Genomic DNA, 24,255 nt, shown 5'->3' with positions numbered 1-24,255 from the left:
GGGGCAGCAGTGTCTCCTGCAACCGCTCTTGCTACCAAGTAGCTTTCAGGACTACTTTCTTTAGCTTCCAGTGTCACCAGTTGCTTCTGTAGCTTCTCCCTTTGCCAGGAAGGCTCTAGTGACTGCTCTCTGTAGCTGTAGGGGCAGGCTCCACTGTTTAGCCATCACTCCCCTTGCTTGGCCACTCTGGGGATTTTTCTCTATAGTCTCAGGGTAGGGTGCTTCTCCGTAACTGTTGCTCAATGGCTTTCTCTGTAGCTGCAAGATGTGTACTTCTGGCAGTCCCTCCTCCCACTGGTTGCTGCTGGGAGTGCTCTCTGTAGCCACTGTGGATTGGGATGTGGACTAATGGGCCTCTCACAACTCCCTTGTTTTGGAGCAAGTGCCACTGACATGGACCTTTGCAGGATCACTGGTAAAGGTCCTGTTGCTTGTGCTTTTTCCAGCTGGACAGCCTGCAGCTCCAGTAGGGAACATGCACTATGGCCCTCTTTTGGCTCTTTTTGGCACAGGTCAGTGTGAGCCCCTGCAAAGCCACTGGGAGGGACCACAGAACTTGTGCTCTTCCCAGTCGGGCAGTTTTATACCTCCTTCAGGGCACAGGCACTGGTGGCTTTCTCTTACGGAGTCGTCACTGCTGGTGTGAGACTCTGCAGAGCCCCAGGACAGAGCTACAACACTTGTGCTTTCCCTGGTTGGGCAGATCTCAGCTCTTGGGGGGGGGGGAAATGGGCACTACCAGCAGCTCTGCTGGTGCAGGTATGGCACCACAAGTGTGGAGGCCACTGGCCAAGCCAGGCAATTACTCTACCTGCTCCAAGAACTCTGTAGCCTTAAGGGCAGGGCTATTTCCCAGCTGTTGCTAGGCAGCCACTGCTGTTTTATGGCTCCCAGTGCTGAAGCAGAGAGTGTACTGCAGCTTGAGAGAGCATGCACAGGGAACCAGGCTGTAGTGGTGGATCCCGCCACTTCCTTCTGGCACCCCCAAACAATGGCATCTAGACTCTAAGCCCAGCTGGGTTGCCTCTGCTTACATGCCCTCAATTGTGTTCTCCCTATGCTCTATTCCCTCCAGGGTGTTTCCACACAGCCAGCCCTGATTTTTTTCCCCCATGTAGCCAGCCCCCGCTCCTTTGAGTCTGATCTTTAAGGCCAGAGTTTTAGTTCCTGTCACCTGGAGCATTGACCTTTTCTGGAGGATTGTTTCCATTTTAACTGCTTCACACCACTTTTATAGAGCTCTTTCTTTCTCTTGGTTGATCTCCATCCTGGTGGGGGGATATTTTCCTCTTTCCGGCTCCCTCCTAGGGGTTCAGGGTCCCATCTCGCTTCCTTTCGCTTCTTTCTTTTGTCCTATCTGGTTTTGTGACATTTTTCTTGCTCTGTCATAATCCTGAGTTATCTGTCAGTTTTCAGCAAATTTTCTGTGCGAATAGTTCCACATGTAGATGTATTTTCAGTGTATTTGTGTGAGCAGGTGAATCTCAAATCCCTACTATTCCACCATCCTCCCAAATTTCCTCTTTTTCTTTTTATGGTTAGATGATTTCTTTTTATTTTATCCTTGTGTTTTCTTTTTTGGTTTTTGTGAATATATTGTTTTTGATTTTGTGGTTGCCCTGTTTTTCAAGTCTGTTAACCCCTTCCTATATGTGCTTGCTTTAGATTGATAGTCATATAGGCTTAAACACATTCAAAACAACAACAACAAAAAAAGTCTAGATTTTCTTACTCTCTTCACCACAGTTTGTGATTTTTGATGTCAATGGTTTTTCAGCAGTTGGGGGGGGAGGAGGTGATCTCAATTCCTTCTACTCCATCTTATTTCAAACCTCTATTTTTACTGTTCTTACCTTGGTAAAATGATGTCAGTGCTTGATACTAGTTTTCCAGTTACCTCTCCCAAAACTACCCCAATTAAATCCAAATATCCAAAAGTATGGACACTGACATTTCAGACATAGGTTCCCTTGTCAGTTAGTAACATAATAACAGCAGAAGGCAGATGTGCTTAGAGCAAAGAGGCAGATTCCTGTTAACAATTCCGAAGGGAAGGGATAGCTCCATAAGCAATAGAGCAAACCAAGGGATGCACTTCCCTGATCCTTGAATCCAGCAATGGTCTCCAAGTTCTTGCCTTCACAGTCCATTGCTTCTTTGAGGTATTTTGTTTAGGCAAATCAATTTGAGGAGGAAAAGGAATCGTTAGATACAATCTGAACATGATTTGCCTAACTGTCCTTACAGCAGCTGCTTTAGAAACTTCTCCTTGCTGCTCCAGCCTCCTAAATCACCTCATGAGCATTGGCCACTATTTATAGGAACTTCTGGAAAAATACTTAATCTTCCCTCACTTTGTAGGCAACAAGATAATTCTAGCTGTGTCAAATGATGTCAAGAAGGGCCTCCAAATACGTACAAACATAAAGTAACTTATTCTTCTTGGAAAGAAAACATTTGGGGAGGTGTAGAAGGAGGAGTGATTATAAAAGTAAATAGTACTATTGTAACTACAAAGAATTAGAAACTCTAAACTTGTTAATACTATTCTAGAGAAATGAGCTCACACTTGTTTAGCTTGCTTGGTATAATACCTGGAATGAGCACATTAAAAAAGACTGATGACATTCAGGGCCACCATTAGAAAAACAATCAATGGAGTTCCTATCGTAGTGCAGTGGTTAACGAATCCAACTAGGAACCATGAGATTGTTGTGGGTTCAATCCCTGCCGTTGCTCAGTGGGTTAAGGATCTGGGGTTGCTGTGAGCTGTGGTGTAGGTCGCAGACGCAGCTCGGATCCCATGTTGCTGTGGCTCTGGCGTAGGCTGGCAGCTACAGCTCCTATTAGACCCCTAGCCTGGGAACCTCCATATGCCATGGGGGCGGCCCAAGAAATGGCAAAAAGACAAAAAAAAAATCAAGTTCCCCCCCCTTATGAGGAGTTTCCTGCTGGCCTTGCTAGAGGCCTGTCTACCACAGGTATCTCAAACTAGAAACAAAAGTTTTTTTTTTGTTTTTTTTTTAAACACTTAACAATTACTGTATACTTTCCTCTCATTTACTTCTACTAAGACATCCAATGAGATGGGAAATATCCTCCCATGTATAGATGAAGAAATTCAGATTTGAAGAACATAGGTAACTTACTGAGCTTCATCTGGCTTATCAGTAGCAGACCTGGTAGTTAAACCTAAGTCTAACCAGACCCCCCCAGTTCTTAACCATTCAGTGGCTTCCAACATTAGCCCTATCTTCTCTCCCTTTAATAATCTGCAAGGTATCAGAGATCCAACAATTCAAAAGTGGTTAAGTCCTAATTTTTAATTATTTTTTAATTATTTTTTTGCTTTTTAGGGCCACACCTATGGCATATGGAGGTTCCCAGGCTAGAAGTCTAATTGTACAGCTGCTGGCCTATGCCACAGCAGTGCAGATACAATTTTTTTTTCAGTCCTAATTTTTAAGAGTTCTCCTTTTATGTTTGTTAATATTTGCCTTATATGTTGAGATGCTCCAATATTGGGTGCATATATATTTACAATTGTTATATTTTCTTGGATTAATCCCTTGATCAGTGTCCTTCTTTGCCTCTTGTACAGTCTTTATTTTACATTTAAGTTTTATTGAAGTATAGTTGATTTAGAATGTTGTGATAATTGCTGTTGTGCAACAAAGTAATTCAGTTATACATATATGCTAATCCATTATTTTTCAGATTCTTTTCGCATATAGATTATCACAGAATATTGAGTAGAGTTCCCTGTGCTATAGAGCGGATTCCTGTTGGCCAACTGATCAATACACCACAGTGTGCATATCCCATTCCCAGACCCCCAATTTGTCCCTCCCCTCAGCCATCCTCTTTGGTAACCATAAGTTTGATTCAAAGTATATGAGTCTGTTTCTGTTTTGCAAATAAGTTCATTTGCTTCCCTTTTTAAAAGATTCCACATAAAGTAATGTCATCTGATGTTTGTCCTTCTCTGTCTTCCTTCACTTACCATGATCTCTAGGTCTATCCGTGTTGCTACAAATGGCATTATTTCATTCTTTTTATGGCTGAAAAATATTCCATTGTATATGTGTACCACATGTTTATTATCCATTCCTCCATTGATAGACATTTATGTTGCTTCCAGTTCTTGGCTATTGTTGTAGTATTGCAATGAATATTGGGATGCATGTATTTTTTTGAGTTATGATTTTCTCCAGATAGATGCCCAGGAGTGGGATTTCTGGATCATATGATATTTCTACATTTAGTTTTTTAAGGAACCTCCATACTGTTTTCCATAGTGTTTGTACCAATTTACATTCCCATCTACAGTGTAAGAGGGTTCGCTTTTTTCTGTGGCAGCCTTTCCAGCTATTGTTTGTAGACTTTTTGATGATGGCCATTCTGGCTAGTATAATGTGGCATGTCATTGTAGTTTTAATTTGCATTTCTCTAATAATTGGCAAAGTTGAGCATCTTTTCATGTGCTTTTTGGCCATCTGTATGTCTTCTTTGAGAAATGTCTATTTAGATCTTCTGCCCATTTTTTGATTTTTTTTTATTCATCTGTATGAGTTGAATATTTTTCAGATGAATCCCCTGTAAGTCACTTCATTTGCAAATATTTTGATTTTGTGGGTTGTCCTTTTGTTAATGGTTTCCTTTGCTGTGCAAAACTTGTAAGTTTGCTTAGGTCCCATTTATATTTTTGTCTTTATTTTCATTACTCATTTTCATTTTATAGTAACTGCTCTTATATTTAGGTCTTTAATCCATTTTGAGTTTATTTTTGTGTATGGTGTTAGTGTTCTTATTTTTTTTTACATGTGGCTCTCCAGTTTTCTCAGTACCATGTACTGAAAAGACTGTCTTCTCCATTGTATATTCTTGCTTCTTTTGTGGTAGATTATTTGACCATGGGTGAGTGCATTTATTTCTGGGCTTTATCTCCTGTTCCATTGATCTATATGTCTGTTTTTGTTCCAGTACCATACTATTTTGGTGACCATAGCTTTGTAGTATATTCTGAAGCCAGGGGACCTGATTCCTCCATCTTCATTTTTCTTTCTCAGGGTTACTTTTTTTTTTTTTTGGTCTTTTTGTATTTTTAGGGCCACACCCACGGCATATGGAGGTTCCCAGGCTAGGGGTCTAATTGGAACTATAGCCGCCAGCCTACACCATAGCCATGGCCACACAGGATCTGAGCCATGTCTGCAACCTACACCACAGCTCACTGCAATGCCAGATCCTTAACCCACTGAGAGAGACCAGGGATTGAACCCACAACACCATGGTTCCTAGTCAGATTCGTTAACCACTGAGCCACGATGGGAACTCCTGGATTGCTTTTTGTATACAGGGTATCTTTGTGTTTGAATACAAATCTTAAAATTTTTTTTGTAGTTCTGTGATAAATGCCATTGGTAATTTGATACGGATTGCATTGAATCTGTAGATTGCCTTGGGTAGTGTAGTCATTTTGACAATATTGATTCTTTGAATCCAAGAGCATGGTATATTTTTCTATCCATTTGTGTTATCTTTGATTTCTTTCATCAACATCTTATAATTTTTAGAGTAAAGGTATTTTTTGTCTCTTTAGGTTTATTTCTAGGTACTTTACTCTTTTTGATGTGATGGTGAATGGGATTTTTTGCCCAACTGCTCTTATCTTTCATTGTTAGTATATAGAAATGCAAGAGATTTCTGTGTATTAATTTTGTATCCTGCAACTTTACTGAATACATTGGTGAGCTCTAACAGATTTCAAATAGCATCTTTATGATTTTCTATGTATAATATCACGTCATCTCCAAACATTGATGACAGTGATAGTTTTACTTCTTCCTTTTCAATTTTGATTCCTTTTCTTTTTCTTCTCTGATTGCCATGGCTAGGACTTCCAAAACTATATTGAATAAGTGATCAGAGTGGACATGCTTTTTTCCCCCTGATCTTAGCAGGAATTCTTTTAGCTCTTCACTGCTGAAAAATGATGTTAGTTATGGTCTTTATTATATTGAGGTAGGTTCTCTCTATGCCCACTTTTTGGAGGGTTTTTTAAAAATTAGAAATTGTTGTTGGATTTTGTCCAAAGCTCTTTCTGCATCTATTGATATAATGATTTTTATTCAATTTGTTGATGTGGTTATCACACTGATTGATTTTCAGGTATTTAAAAATCTTTGCATCCCTGAGATAATGATCCCTTGATCATTGTATATGACCTTTTTAATACATTGCTGGATTCAGTTTCCTAGTATTTTGTTGAGGATTTTTGCATCTGTATTCATCAGTGATACTGGCCTGTAATTTTCTCCTTTTTTGTGGTATCTTTGTTTGGTTTCATCATTAGGGTGATGGTGCCTCATAGAATGAGTTTGGGAGTGTTCACTACTCTTCAATTTTTTTTGAAAGACTTTCACAAGGATAGGTGTGTTTGAAAGTATTTGCCTGTAAAGCCATCAGGTCCCAGACTTTTGTTTGTTGGAAGTTTTTTTTATCAGTTTCAATTTCAGTACTTGTGATTGGTCTGTTCATATTTTCTATTTCTTTCTGGCTTAGTCTTGAAAGACTGTACCTTTCTAAGAAGTCATCCATTTTTTTTTCTAGGTTGCCTATTTTATTGGCATATAGTTGCTTGTTTTAGTTTCTTATCCTTTGTGTTTCTGTGATGTCCACTGTAATTTTCCTGTTTCATTTCTAATTTTATTGATTTGAGCCCTCTACCTTTTCTTCTTGATGAATCTGGCTAAAAGTTTATCAATTTTGTTGATCTTTTCAAAGAACCAGCTTTTAGTTTCATTGATTTTTTTTCTATTGTTTTAATTGTTTCTATTTCATTTATTTCTGCTCTGATCATTATATCTTTCCTTCTACTAACTTTGAATTTTGTTTTTCTTTCTGTAGTTGCTTTAGGTATAAGATTAGGTTGTTTGAGATTTTTCTTGTTTCCTAAGGTAGGCTGGTATTGCTATAAACTTTCCTTTTAGAAATAACTGCTGTTGCTGTAACTTGGATTGGTGAGTCTTCTTTGTCATTTGTCCCAAGGTATTTGTTGATTTCCTCTTTGATTTCCTCAGTGATCCATGGGTTGTTCAGTAGCGTTTATTTAGTCTCCATGTGTTTGTGTTTTTTGCAGTTGTTTTCTTGTCATTGATTTCTAGTCTTATAGAATTATGGTCTGAAAAGATGCTTTATATGATTGCAGTTTTCTTAAATTTACTGAGGTTTGCTTTGTGGTCCAGTGTGTGACCTATCCTAGAGAATGTTCACTGTGCACTTGAGGAGAATGTATATTTTGCTGCTATTGGATGGAATGTTCTATAAATATCTATTAAGTCCATCTGGTCTAATGTATCATTTAAGGCTTGTAATTCCTTGTTGATTTTTTTGTCTGGATGATCTCTCCATTGATGTGAGTGGAGTCTTGAGGTCTCCCACTCTTATAATAGTATTGTTAATTTCTCTTTTTATGGCTGCCTTGTATATTGAGTGGCTCTTATGTTGGGTGCATATATATATATTTACAGTTGTTATATCTTCTTGGATTGTTCCTTTGATCATAATGTAATGTACTTTTTGTCTCTTGTAACAGTCTTTAAAGTCATTTTTTCTGATCTGAGGATTGCTACTCTAGGTTTCTTTTGATTTCCATTTGCATGGATTATCGTTTTCCATCCTCTCACTTTCAGTTTGTAGGTGTCCCTGGAACTGAAGTGGGTCTCTTGTAGACAGCATATATATGGGTCTTGTTTTTATATCCATTCAGTGAGTCTACGTCTTTTGGTTGAAGCGTTTAATCCATTTACATTTAAGGTAATTATCAATATATATTTCTTACTGGCATTTTGTTAATTACTTTGATTTGTTTTTGTTGGTGTTTTGTTCTCTTGTGGTTTGATTATCTTTAGTGTTGTGTTTGGATTGCTTTTTTTTATTTGTGTGTGTATCTATTGTAGATTTTTGGGTTTTGGTTACTGTGAGGTTTTGACATATGAGTCTATGTACATATATATACACACAAGATTGTTTTAAGTTGCTGGTCTCTTAATGGCAAATGCATCTCCAGTATCCTGCCTTTGTCCTTTTCTCACGACTGCTGGTTTTGGTATCTTATTTATGGATGACTTCCTACTTTTACCATGTGTTTCCCTTTACTGATAAGCCATCTCATTTGTAAATTTCCTTTTTCTAGTTGTGGCCTTTTTTTTCTGCCTGGAGAAGTTCCTTTAGTATTTGCTGTAAAGCTGATTTTGTGGTGCTAAAATCTCTTAGCTTTTGCTTGTCTGCAAAGCTTTTGATTTCTCCATCAAATCTGAATAAGAGCCTTGCTGGGCAGAGTTTTTTTTGTTGTTTGTTTGTTTTGTTTTTGTTTTTTCCTGTCTTTTTAGGCCATATCAGCAGCATATGAAAGTTCCCAGGCGAGGGGTCAAATTGGAGGTGCTGTTGGTGGCCTACACCACAGCCATAGCAATGCCAGATCTGAGCTGCATCTGTGACCTACACCACAGCTCATGACAGTGCCAGATCCTTAGCCCAATGAGCAAGGCCAGGGTCAAACCTGCATCCTCATGGATACTAGTTGGATTCATTACCAATGAGCCACAACGGGAACTCCCAAGTGTAGAGAGTTTTTTTGTTGTAGGTTTTCCCCATTCATTGATTTAAGTATATTGTGCTACTCCCTTCTGGCCAGTAGAGTTTCTGCTGAAAAATCAGCTTATGACCTTATGTGGATTCCCCGGTATGTTATTTGTTGCTTTTTCTTAGCTGCTTTCAATATCTTCTCTTGGTCTTTAATTTTGGTCAGTTTGATTAATGTGCGTCTTGGAGTGTTCCTCCATGGGTTTGTTCTATATGACATTCATTCTGCTTCCTGGACTTGAGCAATTCCTTTTCCATGTTAGGGGAGTTTTTGGCTATTATCTCTTCAAATCTTTCCTCTGGTCCTTTCTCACTTCTCCTTCTGGCACCCCTATAATGCGAATGTTGGTGTGTTTAACATTGTCCCAGTGTTCCCTTAGACTGTCTTCGTTTCATTCTTTTTTTGCTTTTTGGGGCCACACTTGTGGCATGTGGAAGTTCCTAGGCTAGGAGTCAAATTGGAGCTGCAGCTGCTGGCTTACACAACAGCCACAGCAATGTGGGATCTGAGCCATGTCTGCAACCTACACCACAGCTCATGGCAACTCTAGATCTTTAACCCCTGAGCCAGGTCAGGGATTGAACCTGCATTCTCATGGATACTAGTTGGATTTGTTTCCACTGTTTTACTGTTTCACTGATTGGTTTCCACTGTTTCAACTCTGTTTCATTCATATTTAAAAATTTTGTTTCATGTAAGTGATTTCCACCAGTCTGTCTTCCACCTCACTTACTCATTCTTTTGTCTCCTGTATTCTATTGGTTCCTTCTAGATAATTTTTTGTTTTTATACTTTTTGTCTCTGCTTGTTTAATCTTTAAATCTTCTACTTCTTTTTAAAAAGTTTCTTGTAATTTATTTTGCCTCTACTTTTTTTTTCCCCCTGAGATCTTGGGTATACTTTACTATCATGACTCTAAAGTCTTTTTCTTTTTTTTATTTATTTTTTCCCCACTGTACAGCAAGGGGATCAAGTTATCTGTACATGTATGCATTCCCCCCCCCCACCCTTTGTTCTGTTGCAATATGAGTATCTAGACATAGTTCTCAATGCTACTCAGCAGGATCTCCTTGTAAATCTATTCTAAGTTGTGTCTGATAAGCCCAAGCTCCCAATCCCTCCCACTCCCTCCCTCTCCCATCAGGCAGCCACAAGTCTATTTTCCAAGTCCATGATTTTCTTTTCTGTGGAAATGTTCATTTGTGCTGGATATTAGATTCCAGTTCTAAGTGATATCATATGGTATTTGTCTTTGTCTTTCTGGCTCATTTCACTCAGTATGAGAGTCTCTAGTTCCATCCATGTTGCTGCAATCTAAAGTCTTTTTCATGGAAGTTGCTTATCCTCCAGTTTATTTAGCTGTTTTTCTGGGGGTTTTCTTCATCTGGCTTTTATTTCTCTGCCTTTTCATTTTGTATAGCTTTTTGTGTGGGCTCCTTTTTGCAGGCTAGTGTTTTGCAGCCTCTCTTGCTTTTGGTGTCTGCTCCCTTGTGGGTGAAGTTGCTGCAGGGCTTGTGGCAGGCTTCCTAATGCAAGGGACTGGGGTTGCCCACTGGTAGGTGGAGCTGTCTTTTCCTTCTGGTGGATGGGGCTTTGTCTCTGGGTGTGATTAGTGACAGTTGTATGCCTAAGAGGACTTTGGGCAGCTTGTTTGCTGATGGATGGGGCTGTGTTCCCACCCTGTTTTTTGTTTGGCCTGGGGCTTCTCAGCCCTGATGGGTGGGACCATATTTTTCCAGAATGGCAGCCTTCAGGGTAACTCATGCCAACTCATTCCTGGTTCCTCTGCCTCCACAGCAAGGCAGAGCCATATCTTGATTTTCCAGGAGACCCTACAAGACCCGCCAATAGATCTGACCAGATTCTCATGGAGTACTTGATTTGCACTGGGACCCGGTGCATATGAAATTCTCTGTGTGCCCTCCAAGAGTGGAGTCTTTTCCCCCAGTCCAGTGGAAGTCTTGTTGGCCTTCAGTGCAAAATGCTATGGGCTCCTCTTCCCCATGCTAGACTCTTGGGCTAGAGAAACTGACATGGCATTTAGAACTGTCACTCCTGTGGGAAAGCCTCCATGATATAGTTATCTTTCAGTCTGTTGGTTACCTACCCAGAAGGTATGGGATTGCTTATATTGCAAAAGCACCCCTTCTACCATCTCAATGTGACTTCTTTGTTTTTGGATGTAGGCTGTTTTTTTTGTGTGTGCTTCCAGGCTTTTTTGATTGTTGTTCAGCAGTTACTTGCGATTTTGGTTTTTGAGAGGAGATGAGCTCAAGTCCTTCTGTTCTGCCATCTTTTCTCATCAGTCATAGTTTTAATTTTTTTTACTTTTTTAAAAATTTATTCTTAGGGCCACTCCCGTGGCATATGGCAGTTCCTAGGCTAGAGATCAAACTGGAGCTGCAGCTCCAGGCCTATGCCACAGCCACAGCAATGCCAGATCCAAGATGTGTCTGCAACCTACAACACAGCTGGCAGCGAGATGGGCTCCTTAACCCATTGAATGAGGCCAGGGATCAAACCTGCATCCTCATGGATGCTAGTCAGGTTCCATTACTGTTGAGCCACAATGGGAACTTCCAATCAGTTTTTAAAGTCTGTTTTGTCTTATATGAGTACTGCTACTCCAGTTCTATTTTGGTTTCCATTTGCATGGAATACCTTTTTCCATCCTCTCATGTTCAGTCTGTATGTGTCCTTAGAACTGAAGTGGGTCACTTCTAGACAGCATATACAGACCTTGTTTTTGCATCCATTTGGCCAGCCTGTCTTTTGATCGAAGCATTTAATCCATATACATTTAAGGTAATTACTGATATGTATGTTCTTATTGTCATTTTCTTAATTGTTTTGGGGTTTTGTAGGCATTTTCCCACCTTTTGTTTTGTGATTTGATGACTATATTACTTTTTCTTTTTTAGTCTTTTTAGGACGACACTCGTGGCATGTGGAAGTTCCCAGTCCTAGGGGTCAAATCAGAACTGCAGCTGCCAGCCTACACCACAGCCACAGCAATGCCAGATCCCAGCTGCATCTGAAACCCACACTGCAGGTCATGGCAATGCTGGATCCTTAACCCACTGAGTGAGGCCAGGGATTGAACCCAAGTCCTCATGGATACCAGTTAGTTTCCTCACCACTGAGCCACAATGGGAACTCCAGGATTCTTTCTTCTTTCTTCTGTGTATACCTATTACAGGTTTTTTTTTGTTTATAACCATGAGGTTTTTATGTAGCAGCACACACACACGGTTGTTTTAAGTTGCTGGTCTCTTAAATTCAAATGCATTTTAAAGCCCTGCATTTGTACTCTCCTCCCTTCAAGATTGTTTTCATATCATAGTTTACATCTGATTGTTTTGTATGCATTAACTGCTTATTATGGATCTAGATGATTTTACTACCTTTGTCTTGTAAGATCCCTACTAGCTCTGTGTGTGCATGATGTCCCACCTTTACTGTATGTTTTCTTTTACTGAGAAGCTTTTTCATTTCATAATTTTGTTTCTAATGTGGCCTTTTCTTTTTCACCTAGAATAAATCTTTTAACATTTGTTGTAAAGCTAGTTTTGTGGTATTGCACTCTTTTAGCTTGTCTGTAAACCATTTGATCTCTCCATCAAATCTGAATAAGAGCCTCTCTGGGTAAATTACTCTTTTAGATTTTCCCTCTCATCACTTTAAATATATCCTGCCACTCCCTTCTGGCCTGCAGAATTTCTGCTGAAAACTCAGCTGATAGCCTTAGGGGGTTCCCTTGTTTGTTATTTCTTGCTTTTCCCCTGCTGCTTTTAATATTCTTTTTATCACTTCCTACAATAACTTTATTCTCTAAGATTATAATCAAAAATTACAAATATAAAATCCAAGTAACAGTCACCAAGGAAACACTTCCAAGAAAAATACTTGAGACAAATTTAAAACTGCCTCTCTGCTCACATGCTGGTCCTTTTCTACTTCTTGACCTTTACAGCTCCTCCCCCACACCAATGAGAAGCCAAAGGATGTGAGGAAATGACAAATTAAGAGCATTTTTGAGCAGTTTTAGGCATTGGGGGCATGATATTTCTTAGAAAGTCACTTAAAAATTGAGTTTCTAACATCCAATAGCCATTTTATCACAAAACAGATGTAGGTGAATTTCTGCTAAAAAAAAATGTGAAAGATAGAATTTATTGGTGCTTATTAACTTTAATATGCAATAATTTATTTACTTCAGAAGTCTTCAATATAAACACTGTGATGTATGTGTGCATGTATAGTTTAATCTTACCCTATGGGTAGGGCAGATAGGATTCAAAGGACCTCAGTCTGGTGGCTTTAAATATCGTCATCTAAATCTATACCAGAGTGAATCAGCACAAGTCATGTTAGTAAGTTTTCAATAGTGAATGAAGCTTGAAATTTAAGTGGTTATATAGGAGGATTTTTAGAAGAAAAATGCATGAGGTGAAGTATAAGAACATGGGAGGAATTCCTGTCATGGCCCAGTGGAAGTGAATCTGACCAGGAACCATGAGGTTGCGGGTTTGATCCCTGGCCTTGCTCAGTGGCTTAAGGATCTGGCATTGCTGTGTGTTGTGGTGTAGATTGCAGATGTGGCTCAGATCCTGCTTGCTGTGGCATAGGCCGGCAGCTATAGCTCTGATTGGACCCCTAGCCTGGGAAACTCCGTATGCCGTGGATGTGGCCCTAAAAAGCAAAAACAAAAGATATGGCAGATCCTACAAGCTCATTACTTGATTAGTACTGGAGGGTTAGAGCTCTGAAACTGTCTTCCTGGAACTCACCCTTTAAGACTGTGTCGCCTGATCCAGTCAGGTTACCTAATTCTTCCTTTAGAACACAACTTCTATCCTGCTTCACTGTGCCCTTTCCATCAAGATAGTTGTGCGATTATGATCGGAGAAAGAACTTCCCCTAGCTTTGAAAAGGGCCTGCTTGTGAACAATTATTTGTTCATATGAGAGAACCGTTTTAGATTTACTTTTATCATACCACCAGGTAGTGAGGTTATGCAGGAGAAAACATACAGCCTTACCTTCCAGTAAAAGCTGGCAGGCATCTACCAAATGGACTGACTGGTGAGTCAACTGCCTAGAATAGACTGCAATGGTGTGGAAAGGAAATTAAAAGCCCATTCACCTTCCTTCCATGGAGAGGGTCATATTTGATCCTTGAGAATTCCCCTTGATATAGTGCCTACTGAGAGTCTCTTTAAGATCAGGAGGTGAACATTGGCCTTCAGGGGCTGTACAGAAAGCCATGTAGCCATCATAAAGGTCAAGGTTATCCTCTGGCCATGTTGTTAATTAAATATAGTTAATTTCTTAACCACTTCTTATCAAAACTTGATTACTTAGGCTTTCAGTTTGCTAATGATCCTCAAGTTAAAAAATATATATATAAATGCAGAAAGGAAAATCTAGCCAAAACAGAATTCCTGCTCTAAATGTTGAATAAACCTATTCTGTATACCTAGTCAGAGGAAGATGGATGAAGTTAAATGAGGAACAACTTGAAAACTCAAAAATTATCCTAAGTGAAGTTCTGAAATGTGAGAAACCTAAAACTATGTCATATATTTTATTTGATGTTTCATACTGGGTTGATTTAAACAAAAATACCAATTTAGTTGAACAGATTTTTTTTTTAATATGACTATGTGTACATGGACAACTGAGAGGGAAAATCCCCAAATTAATGTTTTAACAAGTTACAGCTATTACTAAAGACAGTACACTTGGATTTTAAGGAAATAGTCCAATAAATGAATAACCTCTCATTCAACCTAATAGATTAACCAATCCCTCTTTAAAAAAAAAAAAAACAAAACACACTCTCTAGTGGCAGAAGTTTTTTTAACACTCCATAATAAAAACATTGGTCCCTTAGTGTTCTTTCTCTCCTTCAACATTTAGTTATTATTAGTTTCAAATGGTAAAATAAAACTGAATTTATACTATCAAATGAAAGTGCAAGTTTGTACAGCCAAGCTCAGCAGCAAAAGTGAGGAAGGATGAAGAGTGAGGGCTGATGGATGCCACGCAGAACGAGAACCTTCGGGAAGGTATCCTGCAGAGTCCTGGGTGCCAAACACAGTCAACATTCCATCATTTTTTCATTGCTCTTAAACGAGCAAAACCAAAGTTCTTTTTTTATTTAAATAGTAAATTGTTATCCCCCCCCCCCGCCCCCCACATAATTTGTGATCAGGTAAGGCAAAGATAAGTCCCACCATCACTGGGGACAGCAGCAATAAACAGACTTCAGAAATAGCCCTGAATCATTAGCAACATTCTCTCATGGTAACATAAGAAATGCATCTCATAAATCAAATCTTGCAGTGTCACATTGTTCTAATTTATTTGATTAGTTTATCTGAAAAACTTTTTATAAATACATTATTTAAGAGGACAGTAAATTATTTTCTTGCTCTGAAAAAATATTTTTTTTTTCACATTTTAAAACTTGAGTGCACTTTTGCAAAAAAGGAGATGCAAGAAGAACGGGACAGTGGGGTTTGCAGAGTGTCCGTGTACAAGTTGCATTTACAAGAACCTGGTAATCTGCCTATAATTTCCCTCTACAAGTAGAGCTCTTTGCAATAATATTTGAACAAACAGGCTTAACCTAGACACATCTCCTATTCACTCTACTTGTGGAGCCAAGAGGTACTTATATTTCAAGTATTGTAAAAGGTAAAAATTTTGCCAATTTTACAGGTTAGATTTTAAAGACCAAAACAGCTAAGTGAAAAATCATGCCTATTCAGCCCATTTCTTTTATAGCCAAATGCTCTCATCTTTTATAAAGAACGCAGAAAAATATTGATTTCCTAAGAAGGAGCACACTGGAATAAGCGATTTTAAGGTACCGAAGAACAAGGAGCATTTCTTTTTCTCTATTGGCGACAATTATTAGAAAAGCTACCCAGTTTGTTGTCTCAGCTGGTTTTAATAAAGTCTTTTCAAAATGATGGTCAAGAAATCTTTAGAAAACTGGAGCAGGGGGGAATGCTCTTTTGTAGTGTGGAAGGAGTTCCATTAATTGTAGAAATTCTTCTTAAATTTCTGCTTTGGTTCTTCAGAAGAAATGCTCATATAACTTCTATTTTAGGAGACAGAAAAAAACCAAATTAAAATCTTAAAAATAATATCTTAACATTCCTAAAATTTTACTATGCTTTTAAATACATTTGTTATAGAAGAATAGGCAACTTGAATCAGGATCTATGGGGTCTTATATTTAAGTGAATTCTACCACTAATAGGAAAATACATGTTCTTTAGGTTCTGTGTTATTTACTTTTCTAAACTGCATAAATCAACTGAACTTTTGAGGTCCAGGATTTTTATATTTGTCTTGAATCCTCAGTACCTGATGCTTTGGGCTCCAAACATGTTGGCAGTTAAATAAATGTTTGTTGAATAGTCATGACCACAAAGGAACCTCTAATATTACTGAATATTGCAGTCACTGGACTCTGTTCTGAGAGAAGGTATAGAAAGGTAGGAACAGTGAAAATGAAATGACAGGTAAATCAAAATGAAGCAGAAAGTCATCCGAATGTTCTTTCCATCTCTGTAGCTGTACGACATGCCACCGTGGGAAACTGCGTGAGGAGTGTTTCCACCAGCACTCAGGTAAATCAGATTGTTCTCAAAGCCTTAAGTGTCAGAATGTCAGCCCACAGCTTCCTTTTACAATCTAGAAAAGTAGATCACCAAACTGAAGTTTTCCTTCCATGGTCAGTATATTGGGAGGAAAAAAGACCGGCTTTACTTAAATACAAGATTCATTTGAATACGAGATTCAAAATTGGCTTTTTCAACCAGTTAAAAGTGGAAAATATTTGCTCCAAGTTCACAGATGGAATCTAAAAGACAAAAACAAGTTTGACTACAAATAATTCTTACTGACTCCATCTAATTATGCTGAATTTGGCTGGCTTTGATCAAAATAGTGTATGCTGGTCAATATATGAAAAGGTGAGGTGCTGGGAAGCACAGTTGATAGAATTATTCAAGGAGGGTTGAAAAGAGATGGAGCTGGACTATCCAATGTATTGAGACTAATGGTATTGCGCTGTTGAGCTTACTATGAGCACTGAGTTGGTACTTACTTATGTTCTTACTTTGTGCAAAAAGAATACTTTTACATGACCCAAAGATGTCAAGTTAAGTGTGAGGTCCACAGTGAGGGTGTAAGAGTACTTGCAGTTTCACCAGTTACGGTCACTCAACAAGGGATGGAAGGCCCTTGGGCTCAGAATGCTCCTAATTTGGAATATGGGTCCTACTGCCCAAATTGTAACTATCCTTCTACACTTAAAAAGGACAATCGTATGTTACCCAGGTTGTTAACCCGAAGCAAGAGAAAAATGGTAGGAGAACATGATGGCTGTCTTTAAACATGTGAACAGCTGAGAAAGCTGAAATGTACATTACACAAACCTTTCCTCCCGTGGGCAGAACTAGGTACGACAGCCTGCCCCTAAGTTAGGGTGAGGCCTTAAGTGTTCGTCTTCCTAGGCATGTTCTGGCAGCGAGGGCTGCTCGTGAGAGGCTCAGGGATGCCCAATGGGTGTTGCAGATTGAATTTCTATCCTAAGTAGAAGAGGGGCCCTAGAAGTTGCCCAATCCAACTCAAAATTCAGTTTCTATGACCCATGAACAGTCTCCTCCATGTGGCTTATTTGGTCCCTTGAAGAACAGCGTGTCACAGTCTCACTGCAGAAGGTTCCTTCCCTCTGCTGCCAGGTACTTCTGATCATTACTGAAGGGAGTTCGAGGCAAGCTTACCTGCTGTCTGTTGTGTTTGGACACCATCTACCTGAGGCAGGGGCCCAAGTGAACCTTCATCTTCAAAGGCCAAAATTGGATTCAAAGGAATGTCTGGGCTCTCACTGTTGGTGACATCTAATCTGGATTGTTTAGATCCAATAGGTAAGTTGATAATTTCTTCAAAGTTTTCATTTGAAACTGATACTCCATTTTCATTTGGTTGTTTTTCCAAATTGGGAGTACTAGGGAATTTGAAAAAATCAAAATTAAAAGAATTAGTAAAACTGGAAAACATTTTTAAGACAACAAAAAATGCCTTTTAATTTTGCAATCAAATTTTTAGAGTGATATCATTACAAACTCAATTGGTGACTTTTGACATATCTATATTTTATTCTTTTTTTTATTTTTTTTATTTTTTATTTTTTATTTTTTTTGCTTTTTAGGGATGCACCTGCGACATATGGAGGTTTCGGGGTATAGGAGTCAAATTGGAGCTACAGCTGCCGGCCTACGCCACAGCCACAGCAATGCAGGATCCAAGCTGTGTCTGTAACCTACAGCACAGCTCATGGCAACGCTGTACCCTTAACCCACTGAGCGAGGCCAGGGATTGAACTGCAACCTCATGGTTCCAAGTCAGATTCGTTTCTGCTGCACCATGATGGGAACTCCCATGTTTGTGTTTTTAATTAACAGTTCTACCTCCATTTAACAATTTCTACTGCAGGCACTTTACTACATCCCTTTGATGAGCAGCCTTTATTAGGACTCTCAGAGATGAGTGGACTGTAGTTTGGGGGTGAGGAGGATAATGTGCACAAGTCATACAACTACTGGGAGAGAGGAGCAGAGATCATGCATGCAGTCTCGACTATGTTTTTCTCATAATGCTATTTTCTACATTCCCTGGCTATTCAAATTCCAGCCCTTGTTTCCTAAAACATGTGCATGATTTTTATAACTTGTTCAAGACCAACCTTCTCATTTTTGCCCCTTAAATCTGCCTCTGACCCCACTTTATTTCTTAGTAATTCATGCTTCTTAGTAATTCATGCTTAGTATCTTGGATTTTTGAGAAACTGGCCATCATATCCTTAAATTTCTACCTATAATTTCTCATAGGTTTTTCACTCCCTTTATAAGTGCTCCATAACGACTCAGGCGGCCATTTATGTTAAATGCTCCTTAGGCTTTACAACGCAGCAAGACAATGCCTGTGCATCAAATGACTACGTTAATTTTACTGTTTGCTTTATCTGACTATAGCAGTAAAGGTATTTGCAAGCTTCATAATTTGTTCAGTGCTCAACCTGTGTGAAAAAAATGACCCTAGGAGTTCCTGCTGTGGCACAGCAGGATGGATGGTGTCTCCTCAGTGCTGGGATACAAGTGCGATCCCCAGCCCAGCACAGTGGATTAAGGATCCGGTGTTGCCATAGCTGTGGTGTAAGGTTGCCACTTCGGCTCAGCTCTGATCCCTAGCCCAGGAACTCCATATGCTGTGGGGCAGCCAAAAGAAGATTTAAGAAAAGACGCTGTTGGACAAAATTCTAGAGTTAAAATCTTCGAATGGAAAGTAAGACTGAAAATATGAAGCAAAAATTGTGGAATTGTTAACGTTTACTACAGTCTGATCATTATCTGAATGTTTGTGATAGAGGTCTACAGAAGAGAGCAGAGAGTCAGGTCTCTGTCAGTAATGCCCTGAGCAAGTCTGTTTCCTTCTTCTCCCAAGTGGTAAAAATGAAGCTAATATGTATAGTCTTTCCATTGCTTTTTCTTTTTTTTTTCCCCCTATTGAGGAAATAGTTTACTTTCCAGGCAGTAAGAAATACTGATTTTTGTGGAACATACTCTGAAGCATTTCTGATTTGGATAAGTGGTTCACAAGGCAGTGCAGGGTATATTGAAAATACAAGGAGTTCCTGTCGTGGCGCAGCAGAAATGAATCTGATTAGGAACCATGAGGTTGTGGGTTTGATCCCTGACCTTGCTCAGGGGGTTAGGGATCTGGTGTTGCCGTGAGCTGTGGTGTAGGTTGGCGGCTACAGCTCTGATTGGACCCCTAGCCTGGGAACCTCCATATGCCGCTGGTGTGGCCCTAAAACGAGAAAAAGGCAAAAAAAAAATAATGTAAAAATGCTGTGGAAAAGAGCATAAAAATATTATACAGATTCAGACTATGATGGTGCTTTTCTGCTATTTTACCAAGGAGGTGAGAGGAGGCAGCGTAGCAGTCTGCCTGAGCCCAGGCGCACACCCTCTCACCTGCCATCCCAGTCCATCCTCCTGTTCTTTCCCATCACCAATGGGCTTTCTGTGGCCAAATTACTCCAAAGAGCTTTTTAGGGCCACACCTGTGGCATATGTAAGTTCCTAGGCTAGGGGTCAAATCAGAGCTGCAGCTGCCAGCCTACACCACAGCCACAGCAACCCTAGATGCGAGCCATATCTGTGACCTACACTGCAGCTTGTGGCAACACCGGATCCTTAACCCACGCCCCCATGGATGCTAGTCAGGTTCGTTACTGCTGAGTCACAATGGGAACTCCCCAAAAAGATTTTTAAGTAGAAGTTTTGGCAAAAGAGGAATGCATCTTCAAAGTCCTCACCCATCTCAATTCTCATCACCTTCCAAGTCTGCATGCGCTGACAAGCTGTAATGGCAACACCAACCCCACCCTTCAGGCAGCAGCTGACCTCATTTTTTCCCCAGCCACCCTACCCATTCTTGTTAGCAATTAGAGGAATATTTGTGCCATATGCTTTGGATGTTGGATGACCATTTATTAAATGTTCAGAGGACACTGTGACAAGCAGAAACTATAAAACTGAAGCTACTGGGGTTAGAGTGTATGAATCTGTGTGTCCTCTTAAGCACCACCTTTTGAATTCCCTTTCTTTGGCTACACTCTGTAAGTTGAAGCTAGACGCAAGACTCTTAAGAGACTGTGTGTTGGGTCAGTCCAAAGCCTTTCTGGGGAAGTGGGCTGGGACCATGGTGGGAATCTGATAGTCCATACAACTTATGGTGGCAAGGATCTTGTTTTTTGTGATTATAACAAATAATGTAAAAAATGATCCATAACTTTCTGATTGAATGTTATTTTTCCTTGAGATGAAACTTTAAGATTGGGAGGAAAACCACTAGATCAAAACCAAAAATTACTACAACTCCCTTGTTTAAGAGAGAAAGGAATATCCTATTAAAGAGACAGTCCCCTGGGGCTGAGAACATGCATCATGTCTTGTGGGGTATTAAAAGGCTAAGACAGGGGCCTGTATACTCCTGGGAGTTTTTTTAGCTTCTTGAATAAAGAGTCTTCGCTGGGAGTCAAAGAGTGAATCAGAATGATCTGAGAAACTTATAATTTCCTCGCCCTAAAGATGGAGAACTGTTGGTCACACTGGAGGGAAGTGATTTTTTTTTTGTCTTTTTGTCTTTTGTTGTTGTTGCTGCTGCTATTTCTTGGGCCGCTCCCGCGGCATATGGAGGTTCCCAGGCTAGGGGTTGAATCGGAGCTGTAGCCACCGGCCTACGCCAGAGCCACAGCAACGCGGGATCCGAGCCGCGTCTGCAACCTACACCACAGCTCACGGCAACACCGGATCGTTAACCCACTGAGCAAGGGCAGGAACTGAACCCGCAACCTCATGGTTCCTAGTCGGATTCGTTAACCACTGCGCCACGACGGGAACTCCGGGAAGTGATCTTATAATCACTTTAACCTACTTTCGGTGACAGTGGATCTTTAGGTTTTTGGTTCAAAAAAGGCCAGTAAAACATGAGGGAGATGGGCTCCCACACACAACACAAAAGCATTTTCCTACAAAATTGCAGTGCGGCGATGCCCAGAGTACTGTGTCTCAAGTAACAGCTCACATGTGTGTGGTTCGATACAAGCTTCAGACTCCTTCACTGACAGTATTTCTTTGGACCCCTTCAGTACCTTGCAGGAAGCTATCTCCAGGTACAGATAAGAAACCTAAATTTTTTAAGTAGGTTAAACCCAGAGTTGTTGAACAACTTAGAAACTTCTGGTTCTAAAGCACTTCTTCCTCAACCCCACACTCATGCTAATGAATCTCTAGGGAAATATGACTTAAAGATCAAAGATCTGTAGAAAGAGCCTTTTAAAGATAAACCTGTTGGTGGATTTTTTTTTTTTTTTTTTGCCCCTCAGCTCCAAATTTACCCTTCATTCCTGATCTGCAAAGCTGGATCTGAGCCCTTTAAATAATTTTCCTTTGCCAAATGGCATAATCTCAAACGTTGTCAATCATGGCCATGGCAGAGAGACTGCAGGGGGAGGAATGAGTTTTGCTTCTTGGTTTGGATGTGCCTGCTCAGCAGTTTCCTGCAGCACATCCTACGGCATCCCCAGGGTCTGAGGCTTCCTCAGTACCCAGCCCCTGCAGCGGCTCCTGCAAAGCACCATGGCCAACAGCTTCCCCTAGCACCTTCCAGGGTAGAGCATCTCTAGTGAGACACCTCCCAGTGAGAGTGAGCTGGCGAGTTCCACCATCAAGAAACCACAGCAACTTCCTCACCATCTACTGACTCACAGCCATACACTCTCAAATTAGGTCTGGACGGAAGCTCTAAAGGTTGGGACTCTTTCTTGGGTATGGCCCAGGGGAGGTGGCTGTGCCTTATATCTGTGATTCCTGTATTTGTTATTTTTTTCTTTTTATAGCTTCACCTACAGCATACGGAAGTTCCTGGGATAGGGATAGAATTGAGCTGCAGCTTACCCCACAAATGTGGCCAACACTGTAGCTTGAGGTGATGTCAGATCCTTAACCCACTGAGCAAAGCTAGAGATTGAACCCACATCCTCCTGGATACGATGTCAGATTCTTAACTGGTTGAGCCACAACGGGAACTCCGTCTTCCTCTAGACTACTCTTTACCTCTTCCTAGCCAATATCACATTGCTCTAATCCCAGGTAATAGTTATTCTTCATATTCTCTCTCCTGACGGATATGGCAAGTGTAACAAATAGGAAAGAAAAACAAAATCCATAGAATTATAAAAGGACTTACTCCCTGAATATTTCTACAAGTTCTCTATGACTGGCTTTTTAGGCACATATGATTACCTTATGTATCATTTTTGAGTGCTCTTTTGATACTGTCAATATACATGCAAGGGAGGAGAAAGGCAATCTTTCTTCAACCCACACTTCTTACCTAACTTTGTGAGCAACTGCTGGTTTTCTCAGTAAGAGGCCCTACTACTAGTATAAGAAAGATTGTCATCTAAACTACTACTATGGAACAAACCTGTGAATCGTAAATACTATGTACAGTGAAAATACACTTGTTATGTGTCATTAAAGGGGATGAAGATGGTCCAGGATCATGTCAAATATATACAAAAGAAGGTAATAAATTATTCCTTATGATTTAATAGTCACGTAACAACCTCACCATTATATTCAAAGATTCAAGAAAGAGATGTTTTCTTAGATTACAGAGTTACCAGCTCTAGTAAAAATGAATGAACCTGAATAAAAATAAATTTTCAGGAGAAACCTTTGAAATTCTGTGTGGCCCAGAAAATTCTGGTGGGATTGGTGGAGCAAAAATAGCTCTGCTCTACTCTAGGATGTGTCAGTTAAAGGCCGCAGTTGTTTAACTCACCTCTCCAAAGTCACTTTTGATTGGTGTGAGGTAGCCACATGGGGGCTGGCCACTGGTTCTCCTTGTCCTGGAGAGTTTGTCACACATTCAAGTGCAGATACTGCTGGACACAATGAAGATGGAAGAAAGGTTACTAGTCCTCTACTATCAAACCCAACCCCAGGAGCCTGAACGGCTGCATTTATGTCCTGGCTGTGTGACCTTGGGCAAGCCACAAACACTCTGTGCCTCAGCTTCCTCAAGGATAATAGTACCTCCTTCATAGGCTACTGTGAGAATTAAATGTACTAACACATGGAAAGTACTTAGACACTCCCCAGCACATTGTAAAGGAGAAAATCAGTGCTGCTTTTATTTCTACTTGCACTAAATAGACTTGGGATAAAAAATATGTAATATTGAAACCAAAGCAATTAATGAAGATAATAAGCTGAGATGATCAGGCTGATGCTGAACATCTTTGCTGAAGGATTTGGAGCAAATCACTATGAAATACCCTAAGTGATGAAAAATATTTTTTGCTTTTTTTTTTTTTAAAAGGGCACACCCACGGCATATGGAGGTTCCCAGGCTAGGGGTCAAATCAGAGCTGTTGCTGCCAGCCTACGCCACAGTAATGCAGGATCCGAGCCACATCTGCGACCTACACCACAGCTCACAGCAACGCCAGATCCTTAACCCACGGAGCAAGGACAGGGATCAAACCTGCAATCTTATGGTTTCTGCGATTCCGCTGCGCCAAAACTATTCTCAAAAACTATTTTTTAAAACTCAGTTTAGTTCTTGTCACACTTCAGGATGGTGGGGATTTCATACATGCAAGTCCAGTGAATTGTACCTCACTGTGCCACCTAGTCATTCAGCGCTCCAAGTGGAATCTAGCATAAGCCCACAACATTGATGACTGACTCTAAAATCTGGGCCAGATTTACTTCAAGCTTTGTAAACCTTATACAGGTCACAATTTCAGGGATCTTTGTGGTAGTTTATAATTTCAGCTTGATTATGAGAGAAAAACAATTCCAAATAAGTCTTATTTCACAGCCTGGCACAAATTCAGTAAAACTGCCAGAGGTGCAAAGAGATCAATAACTTCAGAGCCAACATTTACAAAGTTGGTAGCAGGCATCCTTTGAGAAGACCTCCACTAGATCTGCGAACTCACCTGCCTGC

General features: G+C 40.1%; 1 protein-coding gene and 1 long non-coding RNA gene across 7 annotated transcripts in view; one reads left to right on the top strand and one right to left on the bottom strand.

The window, feature by feature from the left end:
* LOC125121624 (uncharacterized) overlaps window positions 1–24,255 on the top strand; it is a 90,124-nt gene that overhangs the window by 54,782 nt on the left and 11,087 nt on the right. For both annotated transcript variants that reach the window (XR_007133513.1, XR_007133512.1), the window contains exons 2-3: window positions 16,237–16,292; window positions 17,409–17,594. This is a non-coding gene — a long non-coding RNA (uncharacterized LOC125121624). The remainder of the gene's footprint in view (window positions 1–16,236; window positions 16,293–17,408; window positions 17,595–24,255) is intronic.
* The window catches only part of MAP7 (microtubule associated protein 7), a 176,100-nt gene continuing 166,129 nt past the window's right edge, over window positions 14,285–24,255 (bottom strand). For 4 of the 5 annotated variants that reach the window (XM_047770115.1, XM_047770112.1, XM_047770116.1 and 1 more), the window contains 3 exons: window positions 23,083–23,185; window positions 17,451–17,674; window positions 14,285–15,757 (listed from right to left, as the gene is read on the bottom strand). In XM_047770115.1, the coding sequence (XP_047626071.1) occupies window positions 15,747–15,757; window positions 17,451–17,674; window positions 23,083–23,185 (338 nt within the window). In that variant the 3' untranslated portion in view covers window positions 14,285–15,746. The remainder of the gene's footprint in view (window positions 15,758–17,450; window positions 17,675–23,082; window positions 23,186–24,255) is intronic. The other variant, XM_047770113.1, reaches the window with a different exon arrangement.

Source organism: Phacochoerus africanus, chromosome 2, assembly GCF_016906955.1.
Source record: "Phacochoerus africanus isolate WHEZ1 chromosome 2, ROS_Pafr_v1, whole genome shotgun sequence".
Classification (NCBI taxonomy): Eukaryota; Metazoa; Chordata; class Mammalia; order Artiodactyla; family Suidae; genus Phacochoerus; species Phacochoerus africanus.
The sequence above is the reverse complement of the archived record's forward strand: the minus strand, read 5'-3'. Positions and strand labels throughout refer to the sequence as shown.